Source organism: Myotis brandtii, unplaced genomic scaffold, assembly GCF_000412655.1.
Source record: "Myotis brandtii unplaced genomic scaffold, ASM41265v1 scaffold143, whole genome shotgun sequence".
NCBI lineage: Eukaryota > Metazoa > Chordata > Mammalia > Chiroptera > Vespertilionidae > Myotis > Myotis brandtii.
In genome coordinates this window covers 3,792,564-3,807,865 of record NW_005355115.1, presented here as the reverse complement: position 1 = coordinate 3,807,865, position 15,302 = coordinate 3,792,564, and the positions used below count along the sequence as shown (strand labels likewise).

At 51.4% G+C, this 15,302-nt stretch overlaps 1 protein-coding gene across 1 annotated transcript in view; it reads left to right on the top strand.

Annotated features, from left to right (window-relative positions):
- Positions 1-15,078, top strand: part of RSPH9 (radial spoke head 9 homolog (Chlamydomonas)) — a 15,815-nt gene extending 737 nt beyond the window's left edge. Inside the window, exons 2-5 of the mRNA XM_005860966.2 lie at positions 4,058-4,223; positions 6,835-6,964; positions 7,432-7,578; positions 14,865-15,078. Coding sequence (XP_005861028.1) covers positions 4,058-4,223; positions 6,835-6,964; positions 7,432-7,578; positions 14,865-15,025 — 604 coding nt within the window. The 3' untranslated portion in view covers positions 15,026-15,078. The remainder of the gene's footprint in view (positions 1-4,057; positions 4,224-6,834; positions 6,965-7,431; positions 7,579-14,864) is intronic.
- Positions 15,079-15,302: the final 224 nt, after the last annotated feature.

The following is a 15,302-nucleotide window of genomic DNA, read 5'->3' as shown; positions in this document are numbered from 1 at the left end:
CCCCCACCCCACCACTGCTGTGGAGCTATTTGGAAGCATATCCAGAGCCCATCTTCCGCGGAAGTGTCTCACAGCCCGAGGCTCCCTAGGAAGTAGCGAAGGACTGTGGAATGGGAGGAAAGGGATTTAGAACTGGGGAAAATTACTTGGACACTACCATTCGGGACCATGCAGCTGCTTTTTGACTATCCCAGCGTTGATGAGGATTCAGTGTTACAAAGTCCGTTAGGCACAGGAAGTTGGGGACTTCATTTATCTATCCACACATCAATCCAGCACTGGTTGGATGCATCCTGACTTGGGGTTACAAAGAGGGCTGTGACCAACCCCATCTCCAAGTTATTCACATCTTAGGGAGGGAGACGGATGTGTAACCTGGCAATTACAGAAAAGTGTGTTAAAACTAGAATAGAGTTGCTATTTCTTTTTTTAAAAATGAAGTCTTATTGATGAGAGAGAGAGAGAGAGAGAGACATTGATAGGCTGCCTCCTGCATGCCCCCTACTGGGGGGTGGAGCCCACAACCTGGGCATGTGCCCTGACCGGGAATTGAACCAGAGACCTCTTGTTGCATGGGACCAACTAAGCCACACTGGCCAGGGCAAAACTAGAATAGAGTTGTACACAAAGGGAGAACAAGGTGGGCATTCCCCTAGAGCAGTGATGGCGAACCTATGACACGCGTGTCAGAGGTGACACACGAACTCATTTTTTTGGTTGATTTTTCTGTTAAATGGCATTTAAATATATAAAATAAATATCAAAAATATAAATCTTTGTTTTACTATGGTTGCAAATATCAAAAAATTTCTGTATGTGACACGGCACCAGAGTTAAGCAAGGGTTTTTCAAAATGCTGACACGCCGAGCTCAAAAGGTTCACCATCACTGCTCTAGAGAGCAGTTAAAGAAGATCATTACGGAAGTAACTTCCTTGCCATCTGAAAGATGAACAGATCTCCAGGAAGGTGTGGGGAAAGGGCATGCCAGTTAGAGGGAACAGCTATGCAAACTTGTTGCCTGAAGCTGGCTTGGAGTGTTTGGGGAACAGCAGGTCGGTAAGCATAACAGTGGCAGCAGAGGGTGTTACGTGGAACTGGATGGAGAAGCCGAGAGGTTTGAACCTTATCTGTAGGCTATGGGGAGCCATGGAAGGGCTATAAGCAAGAGCCTGCTTTGATCTGAGTGGGCAGAATGGCCACTAGTGGGTAAGCATTTAGAAATCGATTGTAGTGTCCAGCTGAGGGAATTGAGGAGGAGAGGGCCTGGGTTAGATTTAAGTAGTAGAACTGTCAGGATTTGTGACTGGGGGAGGTGAAGAAGAGGTCAAGGCTGACTCCTTCTAGCTGATGCCACCCACTGGGTGAGAATTCAAGAAGCAGGACAGCCCTAGCTAGTTTGGGTTAGTGGATAGAGCATCAGCCTGTGGACTGAAGGGTCCTGGGTTTATTCTGGTCAAGGGCACATACCTCAGTTGCAGGCATGATCCCCAGTCCTGGTCAGGGCGCATGTGGGAGGCAACGGATCGATATGTGTGTCTCATATCAATGTTTCTTTCTCTGTCACACCTCTTCCTTTCCACTCTCTCTAACTATCAATGGAAAAATATCCTCGGATTAGGATTAGTGTTGTAAATGTTTCCCTCCACGTCCTGCGTGGTTCGGGGTTCAGGATCTGGAAGAGGAGCCGCACACAAATGAAAGAGAAAAGACACGAGATAATTTGGGAATATTGGGGGCCAGGCGGGTAAGTCCAACTCAAGAGGAAGGACTTCCACCTGTGCTCAGGCTGCCCAGACCTTTTATAGTCAGAGGTAAACAAGGCAGTGGTTACCATAGTTACACAGTTCTTGTGAGTTTCTCCTGTTTTGACCATAGTTACACTTCCTGCACTTCCCTCAGCCCATTAGCTTCCCAGGTAAGATCTGGGGAGTGTTATAAGGTCAAGCCTAATTATGCTAAGAGGACTGAGCCCTCTAAGCTGGGACTTGTTTGTGACTTTGCCAGCAGGTGAGTCCGAGGCTCAACCCTATATCGGTTCCCCACAATTAGCAACAACAAAAGAAGCTGAGCGAATTAAAGGAGGGTAGACCTAGTGAATTGGGTGTGTGGTGCCTGGAGGGCAGAGTGGTAAGGAGGTGTATTAAAGTACAGATCTGGAGTCCAGAAGAAAAATTTGAACTGAAGATAGAGATTTGAGACTCATTTCATTTTATTCCATAAGATTTTCTTTCTTCAGCACTTACTATGTGCCAGGCATTGATCTAGGCACCAGGAATTCATTGGTAAATGAGACAAAGTCCTTGTGTTCATAACGTTTACATTATAGTGTGTGTGCAGGGGGACGGGGTGCAGACAACAAATAAGCATGTATTGCTGTCAGCTGGTGCTAAGTGGTAAGGGGATAGAGAAAGCAGGAGTGGTTACCACTTTAAATAAGGTGGTCAGGGCTGGCTCTGATAAGGCACCATTTGAGGAAGACCTGAAGCAACTGAGTGAGCTCTGTGCTTATTGGAGGGAAAAGCATTCCAGGCAAGTGCAAAGGCCCTAAGGCAGGTGTGTGCTTAGTGTTTGTGGAACCCATATAGGCTGCTGTGGCTAGAGAGGGGTGAGGAAGGGGGCATTGTGGGAAATAAGGTCAGAGAAGTAGGGGCTGGAGACAATCATGCAGGGCTTTGTGGGGCATTGTAAGGACTTGGTCCAAAGGGAGGTCATAGAAAGGTTTTGCACAGACGCACGGTCTGGCTTAGGTTTTAACACCAGGAGGAGTGAGTATGGAAGTTGGGAGACCAGTTAGGAGGCTACTGCAGTAACCAGCGATGACTTGGCTCAGGGGGAAAGCAGTGGAGGTTGTGAGAGATGGTTGGTTGGATTCTGGATACTGATTCGTCATTAGCTAGGGCTTTGGGAGTCAGTTGGGTGAGACTCCAGAGGGAAAAGAGGGGTGAGAATAGATCCCTGGAAATACTTAAGGCACTGGAGCAGGGAGAAGGAAATACCAAAAGAAGTAGGAGTGGAGCCCGGCTGGCTTGGCTCAGTAGTTGAGTGTCGACCTATGAACCAGGAGGTCACGGTTCAATTCCCAGTCAGGGTACATGTCCAGGTTGTGAGCTTGATACCCAGTGCAGGAGGCAGCCCATCAGTGATTCGCTCTTATTTCTAAGTTCTTATTTCTATGTTTCTATCTCTCTCTCCCTCTCCCTTCCTCTCTGAAATCAATAAAAACATATTTTTTAAAAAAGAAGTAGGAATGGAAATGCATTTGTTGTCTTTCAGGGCAGCCCATGGATAACTTTCTCCTAAGCAGTTTCTTGGGGTGGTGGTGGGGGCAGAGATCACGCCGCACTGGACAAAGGGTGAAAGTGGGGGGAAGGAGGGCTCCCGAAGGGCACATTGTTCTGAGATTATTGTTCAGAGTTGGGGCAGAGGAGGAAGGGCTAGGAAAGGGGCATTTTCTAGAGGGGCATGGATTTGAGGGCTGTTGTGTGAGAAAGCTGAGAAGTTTTTAAATTCAGAAGGAGGCCATAGAGAGTGAAGGGAGAAAAGATGAGCAGAGAGCAGGCTGGGGACACAGGGCCTGAGTGAGAGGGGTGGGAGGATGTCCTCTCCCCTCGGGAAGTGAGAAAGAAGGGCCTGGGCTGGCTAGTGCTCCTGGAGACGTCAAAGGAGGAGAGGTCCTGGAGCCTGAGGAATGGGGCAGATGGCCGTGCTGTGGACTCAGTAGGCAGAATGAGCATGAATTAGAGGCCCACTAAAGCAGAGGCACCTACCTGTAATTTCAGCTTCCAGAACTCATCTGGAACCTCATAGTCCAGATATCTAGGAAGAAGCTCTTGGCATTTCAGCATACAGGGACCTTTTGTGACCTTTAAAAAAATAAAATTGAATTTGCATCACATATGGGGGTGGGGTGCACCGTAGACACTTAGGGCTTCTAAGGGAAAGGTGTGACTCCCAGCAGTGTTTCTTGGGCCTCACCCTTGGGAGAAGAGGTGGTGGCAGGAAGCCCGAGTGGGAGGGGGAGTTGGAAACCAGGGTGCTGTGGATGTTGTCGGCAGCCTGAACTGCATGGAGTGGAGCCTCTTGCCTCCTGCCACAGAAGAGATGATGACGCAGACGTCTGTGGTGAAGGGCCGCTTCATGGGGGACCCCTCACATGAGTATGAATACACCGAGGTGCAGAAGACGAACGATGGTGATAAGGTCTTTGAAGAAGAAGTAGTGGTGAGTGGATATGAGAGGAGGAGGGCCTGAGGGAAGAGGGCGGGGGCATCCAGAACCCAGCCCAATAGAAATACGGTGACAACAACATAACAACACCGCCCCTGAGCAACAGTGAGGCTCTGGGGCAGGGGCAGGGAAGAAAGGGTCTGTGCTGAGCTCTGGGGTAAGGGCATGGGCACAAGCTCTTACATTTTTGTACCAATTTTTGTTTTCCTAGATAATACATTCATATAGTTCAAAATCCAAATGTACAAAAAGGAATATAGTAGAGTGTCCCTCCCAGCCCTGTCTTCCAGTCACCCAGGTCCTTTTCCTGGGGGACAGTAATGTAACTGTTTTGCATGTGTGTGTCCAAATCTTGCTATTCAAAGTGCAGCCTGGGTCAGACACATTACTATGCTCTAGACCAGGGGTGGGCAAACTTTTTGTGAGTGCGTGCCAAAACCAGCAAAATCTCTGACTCAAAATTCTTCTGCGTGCCAACTCTAATTTTTTGAGAACATGTTACGCCTACTTGATATCTCTTAAGGTGTACGTATGTGAAGAACCTTGAAGAAATAATAAAATTCACTCGAGTGACAAAAACACAGTATATGATGATGAAAAATACATTTATTTTTTAATGTATACATGTACACTGATAGTCCGACAGAAAACTTTATGACTCCGTTTGATATTATCAGTGGGACTTTTGCTGCTGCATCACTGATGACAGAGATTTTACATCAGGTTTATATTTCGTGACCTTCAGAGATATGCACGAGCTACTACTTTCATCCGTCAGGCTACTCCTATTATGAGACTTAACAAAATTTATTGCTGAGAACAAAGATTCACAAGCGTATGTGGATGAAACCAAAACACTGGTCGGATCTAGGAAGGCAGGGAGAGTTAAGGCAGAGGCATAGAAATTGCTCTTCCCCTCTCTCGTCAATCCATGTCTATGGTCTTTAAGATAACTTGTTATGTAAAATTATTTATTTATCTAAGATGCAGCTATACTGAATTTATCTGAAAAATAAAAAAGTCGATATTAAGAAAAAAATTGTAAATGGAAGATTATAAGAGAGGGTTTCGCGTGCCAGCAAAAGTTACTGGCGTCATGTTTGGCACGCGTGCCAGGGGTTGCCCACCACTGCTCTAGGCGTTTGAAATGCAGAATAATGGGGGATGGGGGATGAGGATCTGCATTTTAGCACATTCCCAGGGGATTCGAATTCATGTTTAAATGTGAGAAGCTCTGTCACCTGAGACAGCAAATACCTTACCTCTACATATTCTCTTGTTATTTTCCAAACAAAACAAAACAAGTGGCAGCATGTTATACACACAGTTCTGCACCTTGCATTTTTTACCAACAATACATTTTGGAGATCTTTCCATATCAGTGCCTTAAAGCTCCTCCCCACTCTTTTTACCATGTGCGAATGCAACATAATTTAACCCGTGATGTTTTCATGGAAATGGAGGTTTCCAAGGTTTAGCTTGGACAACCAGTGATCTTGTACATACATCATTTCCACGGTATGCAGTCTGTCTGAATGACCAACTCCTGGAAATGGAAAGCTAGGTCAAAAAAGTAAGGAGCCCAAGTCTTGAAACTAGACAAACCCTGAATTCAAAACACAGTCTTTGCACTTGAATCTAGGTGATGCCCAAAGTCTGGGTCCAACACCCACCCCTTCCCACCTGACAAACTTAACTTCCCTTCAGTTTTATTTTCTGTAAAATTTGGATCATTGTATTTGCTCCCCAGGCTTGTGCAGATTAAATGAGATGACATTTTTTGAACCCCCTAGCCTAGACACTTATTAAATATTAGTTTCCATCTCCCCCTTTGTAAAGAATTCCAGTTGGTAGCCCCCGGGAAATGGGGGGCTGAGTGACTCTGGGGGCCCTTGGCGACATGTTTCCCCAATGTCTCTATGAGATCCTTTTGCTGGGGTTGCCCTTGACATTGATTGTAACCAATTCTCATCGGCATAAAGATGTGATAATATGGGGTGATGCTTGGGAAATATGGGGTGATGCTTTGTCAAGTCAAAGAGTAGGATATGAAACTATAGAAACTGTGATTCTAATTGTGCTTTAAATATATCATAAAAAAAGGATAGAAGGAAGTATACCAATATGTTATCACTAATTATCTTTAGGAGGTAGGATTATGAATGGTTTTGATTCTCAGGTATACTACAAAATATTTCTGATTACCCAAGTAGTTTACAGTAAGCATGATCGCTTTTATATTTTCAAAAGGCAAAATAATCAACATTTAAATCTGATGACAAGATGGTATGCTTCTGGAAGGGTACAGAAACCATTAACTGTGGCTGCCCCCAGTGAGGGCAATTGGGGGACGAGGGATGGGGTGAGAGAGACGGCTTTTTTTTTTAAAATTAGTTTTAAATACTGCACCACCAGTATGTATTACTAATTTTAAAAAGAAAGAAAATCTTGATAGGAGGAGAGGGAGGGCTCACCCAGCATGATTTTTCACGGACCGGGCATCTACACGGTGGTGACCCGGGCCAGATGGTTGTGCAGAGGGCCCTGCCCCGGGGGTGAGTGGGCACAGGGCCCTGGCAGGGAGGCTTGTCTCCTGTCTCCTCAGATCCGGATCAAGGAGGAGACCCGCCTGGTGTCCATCATTGACCAGATCGACAAGGCGGTGGCCATTATCCCCCGAGGCGCCCTCTTTAAGAGCCCTTTTGGACCCACCCATGTCAATCGGACCTTTGAAGGTGAGTTCTGTGGCGCCTCTCTCACGGGCAGGAGGGCATCTCTTCCCGAGCATAGTCAGACACACATGTGGGAGTCTGAGCAGAACTGCCCACCTCCTCAGAAAAGCAACAGCCGTGACCACATCAGTTGGGAGGATGTGTCCAGTGACCTGGCATCGGTGGTTGGCATGGCGGACCCAGTCACTGGGCCCTGCCTCGTTTCTGCCTGAGGGTGGGAGAGCATTTGGCCACCTGGTTCTCAGATCTTTCCGTGGGTCTGGCCTCCCTGCCTTTTCCCACCTTCTTCCTCATTGGTCTCTCCTCATTGCAGGATCTGGGCCAAATTTGGGTGGAGGGAGCACTGTTCCCTCTTCTCCCTTCAGTTCTGTCAGTAGTTGACTGAGTCATTTGCAAGCTCCTCCACGTGTCCCCCATGCACAGAGGAAGTGAGCTGTGGGGTTCCCTCCCCACCTGCTATCTCTTTTTAGGACTGACCTTGTCTGAAGCGAAGAAGCTCAGTTCCTACTTCCACTTCAGGGAGCCAGTTGACCTGAAGAACAAGACCTTGCTTGAGAAGGCAGACCTAGACCCCTCCCTGGACTTCATGGACTCCTTGGAGCATGACATCCCCAAAGGTAATAGCCTATTACTTGGAGGATCCTGGATCTGCCCTCAGGCCAGAGCAGTAGGCCATGCACCTGCCATTCTCCTCTGAGAGTGGGACCAAAGCCTGGGCAGGAAATGGTGGTTGAGTGTGGGGCTTCCCCAGGGTCCAATACAAGTTTCAGCTCATAGGAAGCAGTGGGTAAATGTTTGCACACAGTAGGGTTGTCTTCCATACGCTTTCGCAGACAAGAAGTCTCTCAGTGTCTCCTGATTTTCATATCAATCTTGAATAGAGGCATCCATCCATCTCTGTCAGTTTGGGGTTAGATCCGGTGTTTGGTACATAGCTGTTGCTCAATATGTAGGTGCTGATTGACTGAGCGTCCCCTGCTAAGGATATGAGTTGTGTATATTTGCCTCTTGCTATGTGTATGGGACTTTTAAATCTTAAAACATACGGCTTCAGAGGCCTTCCTATGCTTCGGGACACACCTGGCCCAGACATGCACCTGCGGGTGCTTGGGTCACAGAGACCCATTTCCATCACCTGAGCTTCACCATAGAGCACGTGTCTGGGAAGATGCTCTCGCTTGGATGCCGGACCCCAGGGCAGGTGCCAGGCTCTGGGCAACCTGGGGCGCACCCAAGACACTGACTCAGCGCCTCTAATTCTTTCTGTCTGCACGTCTGCATTTCTGAGACCTGGAGGGATTTGTTGTTGATGATGGCAATGATGATAACAACATAAAAGCAGAGGCACTGCTTACTGTGTGCTGGGCCCTGTACTCAGCCCTTTCTATACCTTATCTCATTTTAAGATTCACAGCCAACCTAAGAGGTAGATATTGTTATTATCCCCATTTTATAGATGAAGAAACAGAGGCTCAGAGAGTTAAACCCAAGGGCACAGTGTCAGAGAAGGAGCCTTCAGGACTCTGGCATTAACTGTGGTATCAAGGAGATGGTGTCCCCCCTCCCCCCTTTTTTTTATCCTCACTCGAGGATATGTTTTACTGATGTGTGTGTGTGTGTGTGTGTGTGTGTGTGTGTGAGAGAGAGAGAGAGAGAGAGAGAGAGAGAGAAACCAATGTGAGAGAGAAACATCACATTGCCTCCTGTATGCTCCCTGATCGGGGATCGAATCCGAAACCTTTCTGGTGCATGGGATGATGCTCCAACCAACTGAGCCTCCCTGTCAGTCAGGGTGATGGTGTTTCCTTTTAACACGTTAGGCGCCCAACCAGTCACCGGTGACCGACACTATATTTGAGGAGCAATGAGGCACCCAGTTGGGCTGGAACTCAGGATGGAGGTGGGATGGCAGTAGTGAGGGCTCTGGAATTAGACAGCCTGGGTTGGAATCCTGAATCTGTCACTTGCTAGTTGTGTGACATTGGGTAAGCCCCTCAGTTGCCTTGTGCCTCAATTTCCTCATTTTAAAAAGGGGAATAATGATATTTTCTACCTCATTGGGTTGTTATGAGAATTAAGAGTTAACACATATAACACAAAATAATTATAACAGTGCTGAACACATAAGAATTCACATAAAAATTATATATATACTTGGTGTGTATTCTTTTTTTTTAAAAAAAAAAATTTTCAGAGAGAGAAGAAGGAAGAGGGAAAGAGAAAGAGAAACATCGATGTGGCTGCCTCCTGCATGCTCCCTACCAGAGGCAGAGCCCACAACCTTTTGGTACAGGAGACGACTCCCAACCGAGCCACACTGGCCAGGACTTATTGATATATTTTTAGTGGCAAAAAGGCCTTAGAGGTGGGCAGGCCTAGGAGGGCCTAGAGGGCCAAGGGTAGGAGGCCTAGATCAAGGCAGTAGGGGCTTCTGGTGTCTTGTGAACAGGTCTGTGATAATAAGGGAGTGGTGCCCGGATGGATGGAGAAGTGGCAAGCCAGAGATCTGGAGGCATTTCAGAGCTACTGCAATGCCCAAGGGGCCAGGCAGTGGGCCCCAAGTGGGTAAGGGCTGCCAGCAGAGAATGGCTACGCTGGCCTTGGCCACATGGGGGTGCTCGAGGCAAGCCTCCCTGGGCATGGAAAGGGATTCCTGGACCTGTGGGGGAGATAAAGGTTTATAGGGGCTGGGACATTTCTCACCCATGAGACACCCTTTCCAGACTCCAGTTATCTCCTCCAACTCTATGCTCTCAGCCGCACATCCCGGGGTGGCGGGGGGGATGGTTGATAAAGGGAGCCAGGAATGTGGTGATGGTGGGACCCAGCACCAGGGGCTGAAGGGTGGGGGAGAAAAGTGCTGTTAAAACCCCTAATCTGGGTGCAGCAGCCCCACCTTCCAATTCAAGGTGAGTCTGGAAAGCCCTGCTTGGTGCTGACTTCTCAGCCCTCTCACCTGCAGCCGGATGCCCAGGGCCAGTGGGCGAGGCCCTGTCCCCATCGTGCTGGGTGATCAGAGGGGCTGGCACGAGAGTGCCTCCCACCCTTAGAGCCTCTTCCTCTGCGATGGGAGGGCCAGGAGGGTGCTAGGGCCTTTGCAGTCAAGACCAAAGCTGGCTAGATGGGCTGTGGGGGTCCAACAGTCTTCCTATGGGAATCCCACCAGCCCTGTCTGCCCTGCCACTTGGGGCAAAGGGGACACAGAAGGCAGCTGTCTCCCTGCAGCAGGGGGTATAAGATAGGGAGCACTGGGGGTCTCCCTAAAGGATGTTGGGGCCACCCTGATATGTCCAGTCAGCAAGTGACTTTATCAGGCCCCTGGGAGGTACAGGATCTGGGCCTGGGAGGTGAGTGGGTAGCAGTGGCCTGAGGCCCTAGACCTTCTGCTCTAAAGGTGGACCTCAGGGCTGAAGGATCAACTGATGGTTTCACATCCCAGTCCACTCCAGCCTGTCGCTCTTTCCTCAGTGCTGGGGCCTTGGGAGTTGAGGGCCCCTGGCATCTCCTGTGTGTGTGGGCCTGAGGGGAGGGATGCTCTTGGACTGACCTTGGGAAACCTCACAGCTCTGGGCCTCCAGCTCCCTTCCTCCCAAAGCCACCACCTGAAAGCCTCCAGGAAGCCAGGCCCGGCCTTTCTCACGACGGCTTGGTGGGGGCCATGGTGTAGGATGGAGGTGTCGTCAGGGAGAGCGGACACTGATTTAGCTCCCAGACTCCCTCCCTTATCTGCCAGTTAAAGAGCAGGAGGAGCTGCTGGGAGGCTTCTCTGCCAGGCAGACAGCAGGGAATGGGCTGGGCTGCTAAGGCGGCCCCAGGAAGAGTTCCCTGGGACACCAGCACTGGCCGGCGGGGTGGAACTTCCTGCCCAGGAAAGCTCATTAATTCCTTCCTGGGTCTGAGGCAGTCATTCAGGGGACTTCGTGTCACTTGTGAGCAGGTCTGGCACAGGCTGGCCCTGTCCCTGGGACTCCTGCTCTGTGCCCATGGAGGTCGGTTTGGAGATCAGCCCGGGGCCAGGATGCCCTGCTGAGCTGTCCTGTCGTGCCCTGGGTCTGCAGTTTTGTGGGAGTGAGTAGCTTTGGGGGCAGAACCATCCTCCTGGTGGATGCAGGCAAACAGCTAATAGTTGTGAGTTTGGGCTGCAGCCACGGGAAACAGATGGAGTGCCAGGTCAGGAGGCCAGATTTCTAGATAGTTCCCTGCCAGTCCATGCTCCTTAACCTTTCACTTCATCAGCAATAGCCACTGAGCAGCTATTATGCGCCAAGCACTGGGGACATCATTGTGAACAAGACAGGCACCATCCTTGCCTCACGGAGGTTTGGAAAGATAAATGAAACAGATGAGAAGTGGAAATGTAAAGTAGAAGGTGCCTCACCAATGAAGTCACTGTGTCCTGTGCAGAGAGGGGCAGGCAGAGCAGCAAGGGAAGCAGAGCAGCAAGGGAAGCAGAGCAGGAGCGGGTGGAGGGCAGGGCTTCTCTCCTTGCTCCACTCTGCACTGGAGCTGACGCCTCTCTCAACTGGGGGAGCCGAGGCTCCAGCACAAGAGAGCCCTCAGCAGCAATGCCCAGTTCAGGCAGCAGAGGGCAGCAAGGGGCCTGCCTGCCGGGAAAGCAGCCTTTAAAAATGTGGTGGTGGTGGTGCTTGGGGAGGCGTTGGCGGGGACAGGGGAGAACGGGGGACAGGAACATTGGAGAGTTGTGGGGAACATGGGACCCTCAATCAGCCTTCTCTTGGGGGTGTATACAGGTGGCTCCTCCTACCCAGTCCCTTGGAAGCCTGGCTAACAGGTGCTCGGCCTTCTGGACCCAGGTCCTGACCTTACCAATCAGACAGGGCACTCCTCCGCCTCTATAGGACCCTACCCACCCCCAACCTCTAGGGCAGTGGTTCTCAACCTTCTGGCCCTTTAAATACAGTTCCTCATGTTGTGACCCAACCATAAAATTATTTTTGTTGCTACTTCTTAACTGTAATGTTGCTACTGTTATGAATTGTAATGTAAATATCTGATATGCAGGATGGTCTTAGGTGACCCCTGTGAAAGGGTCGTTCGACGGCCAAAGGGGTCGCGACCCACAGGTTGAGAACCGCTGCTCTAGGGGGTTTGACCATACCTTGTGGCCCTTGGTGGTGGCTGCTCTGAGACGGAACCCCATGCCTATTTTTGTGTCTGAGACAAGTTGTATGGTGCTGGTTTGAGGGGTTTAAGCTACCTGCTGCCCCAGACAGCCCTGATCCCCAGCCTGGTCCACTGTCCCCATCAACGGAACCTCAGTGCTTTGCCGCCTTTCTTCCTGGAGGGCAGGAGAATTTAACCGAGAGAAGCATACCCTCGCCTGAGGTTTCCGCACTAGCAAGGTGGGTGAGAGCCTGGGGCTCTGGGCACCCAGGACTTCCTGCAGATTGCAATAGGCCCTGCTCCTGGTTACCGGCTTGTTCCCCACCATAGCCTCTAAAAGCAGCTTGCAGAATGGAGTGAGCGCCAGGGGGCAGGAGGGGAGCTTTGGGGAGACTGGGCTGTGAACTGAGACACCAGGGCCACAGCAGGCCACCTCTCCTGGAACCCCCGAGGGGCAGAGGCAACAGCAGCTGGCTGGGCCCAGCCTTTCCAGCAAGAAGAAAAGTGGGTGAAGGTGACAAGCAAGTGCCTGGCTTCCCAGGTAGACACTACGTGACTCCTGGCACGTTGAGAGTCTGTGTGTTTCCTGGGCAACCAGCTGAGCCAGGAACAAGGAGAGGAGGACAGGAGTGTGACAGGAATGCAAGGGAGGGAGGGAGGCAGTGTTGTTGGCTGGCCCCTCACATGCCGCTTCCACACTTGGCCAGCACCCTTCCGCCTGCTGGCGCTGCTGTCCCCTGCCCCCGTAGGGTCACTGCACTTCTCTAGCATCCCTGTCCGTTTCTCCTTGCTCTCAGGAAGTGGGAGTGCGGGGAGCCCTGCTAATAAGCCTGGGCCCCCTCAACTGCTAAAGGAAAGAGGTGACCAAACCCTAGGTGGGCAGGTGGGTGTAAGGTTGGGACCCAGCCCTGGCTCAGGGTGTGCCAAGACGCTGGCAAAAAAAGGAAAAAAAAAAGATGCCGGCAATAGTGAAGTGATGAGTGGTCTAGGCTGGAGGACACCAGGACCCATTTATCCAGGGCAGCATTTGGCTCAGGCAGCTGCAAGCTGCCCTCCCTAGTGGGCAGAGCCTGCTCTTTCTTAGTTCAAGGGGACTGTATGGCTGTGAGCAACGACAGGGAGGGACTGTCCCCAGATGATGCTCTGGGCACTGGATGGGGGTGACTAAGGGAGGTACCTTCCTGGGGTCTGTGCTTCTGGCCAAACGCTGAATGCAGTGCCCTGGAATCTTTTGCTCTGGCCTGTCCCACTCCCATTACCCCCTAGACATGTTTTCTGAATGACTGACTAGGAAAGCAACAGGCAGGGCCTTAGGCCTCTTAGGGCAGGTCTGGGAGGTGGAGGACTTCAGGTGCCCAGAGAGGAAAATTGTAGGAGCCACGGGAAATACTCCCTTTCCCTGACCAGGAAAGCACCCGCCCCCCTTCCTAGGCAGTGCCCCAGCCAGAGCTCTGGTAACCCAGGGGGACACTCTTCTTGATGTTGTCTGGCCAGCACTGTGTGGGCCTAGGGGAGTGGAATCCCTGTAGCTTCTACTTCATCATCTCTTGCATGGGTGGCAGCCCTTGGTGCAGGCCACTGCACAGAGCTGTGGTGGGCTCCCCGCCAGCCTCTCCCTAGGCGGGCCAGGGCCAGCTGACCTACATGCACCAGAAAGCTCTGGCTTGGATTTGGGCAGGTGACGGCACCCTCAGCAGGGCTGAGCTGCTGTCAGGGCCAGGGGTTCCTGGTGGTCAGGTCTCTTGGATACAGGGTGGCCCCTGGTGGGTGGGGACTGAACTGCGAGGCTGCTGGGTGTGGAGTGACCAGGGTGGGCCATGGTTGGAGGAGGCCTGTGGGAAGCTGGGGCAGCAGGAGCCAAGCAGCCAGGCTGAGCTGGCAGCCGATGAAGGCCTCAGCACAGCTCTCAGTGCATCACTGGCTGGTCCAACACCAAAACCTTCAAAGCATTTGGCTTTCTGGCAGGGTCTGGAGCAGAGCTGCGGCCGGGCCCGGGAGGGGCCTCGGTGCGCAGGGGAATAGAAGCTCTAGATCTGCATCCAGAGGCGATTTTCCCAGGCTCCTTCCTCCCACACAGCGGCTCCCTCCCTCGGTTCTGGAGATGGATCAGGTCCTTCCCGCCAAGTCCTCATGGCCGCACAACTCGGCCCTGGGCTGGGCCGCTCCTGTCTGGGGAGCAAAAACCAGGGCAGGACCCAGGGTAGACAAAGGCTCATTAGCTGTAGCCCAAGTCCCCTCCCGCCACCAGCTCCCAGTCTACCAGCAGCCAGAGAGGGCTATTGAGCTTCAGGCCTGAAATGGTCAAACTTCTATGTGAGCCCCTGGTCAGGTCTAATCTATCTCAGAGCAGAGGCTTCTGGGACAGGGTACGAGAGAGCAAAATAGCAAGTGGGGGAAACTGCACCGGGAATGAAGGTCACTGGTGATTACCCCTAGCAGAGCCGGGAGAGTCTCCCCAAACCGGCTCCAATCCCCTCCCCCTTTGGATTCCGCTTCCTCCCCCACTCAACCTTTAACTAGACTTGCTGACAGGAACAAAACGCACTCCTTTTGAGTTTCACCTCCTTTCATTTCCTTTGCCCTCCCCCTGGAAGTCGTTTTAATGAACAGTGAAATGGCTAAAAGGCAATCAGGAGGAGTGAAGCGCCGGGATAATTAAACTGTCTTCCCTTTTCTGAGTGGAACCTTAGCACCTGGGCCTGGCTGCCCAGGGAGCTGGGGCCTTGCACACCGGGCAGAGCTCTGGCTCCACAGCACTCAGACCTCACTTCCTCCCCAGGGTCCTGGAGCATCCAGATGGAGCGAGGCAACGCCCTGGTGGTGCTGCGCAGCCTGCTCTGGCCAGGCCTCACCTTCTTCCACGCTCCGGGCACCAAGAACTGTGGCTACATCTATGTGGGCACTGGTGAGAAGAACATGGACTTGCCCTTCATGCTGTAGGAGGGGCCCGCCCAGGGACTTCGTATGTAGAGCATCAGCATTATTTTCATACATTTCAGTGAGTTTGGTCTGTTTGTTCTGTCTTGCCGTTTCCCCACACTCCACCTCCATCTGGTGTCCAGGCTCTGAGGAGAGGCCCAAGGAGCCGGGAGACCCAGCTCTAAAGCAAGTGGCAGAGGATCGGAATGTGCTAACATGAGAGAGAATGGCGGGTGGAAATGGCTGTGGGAGGTGACGGCCAGAAGCCCTTTGAGGAAGGCAGCTCCTGGACTCACAT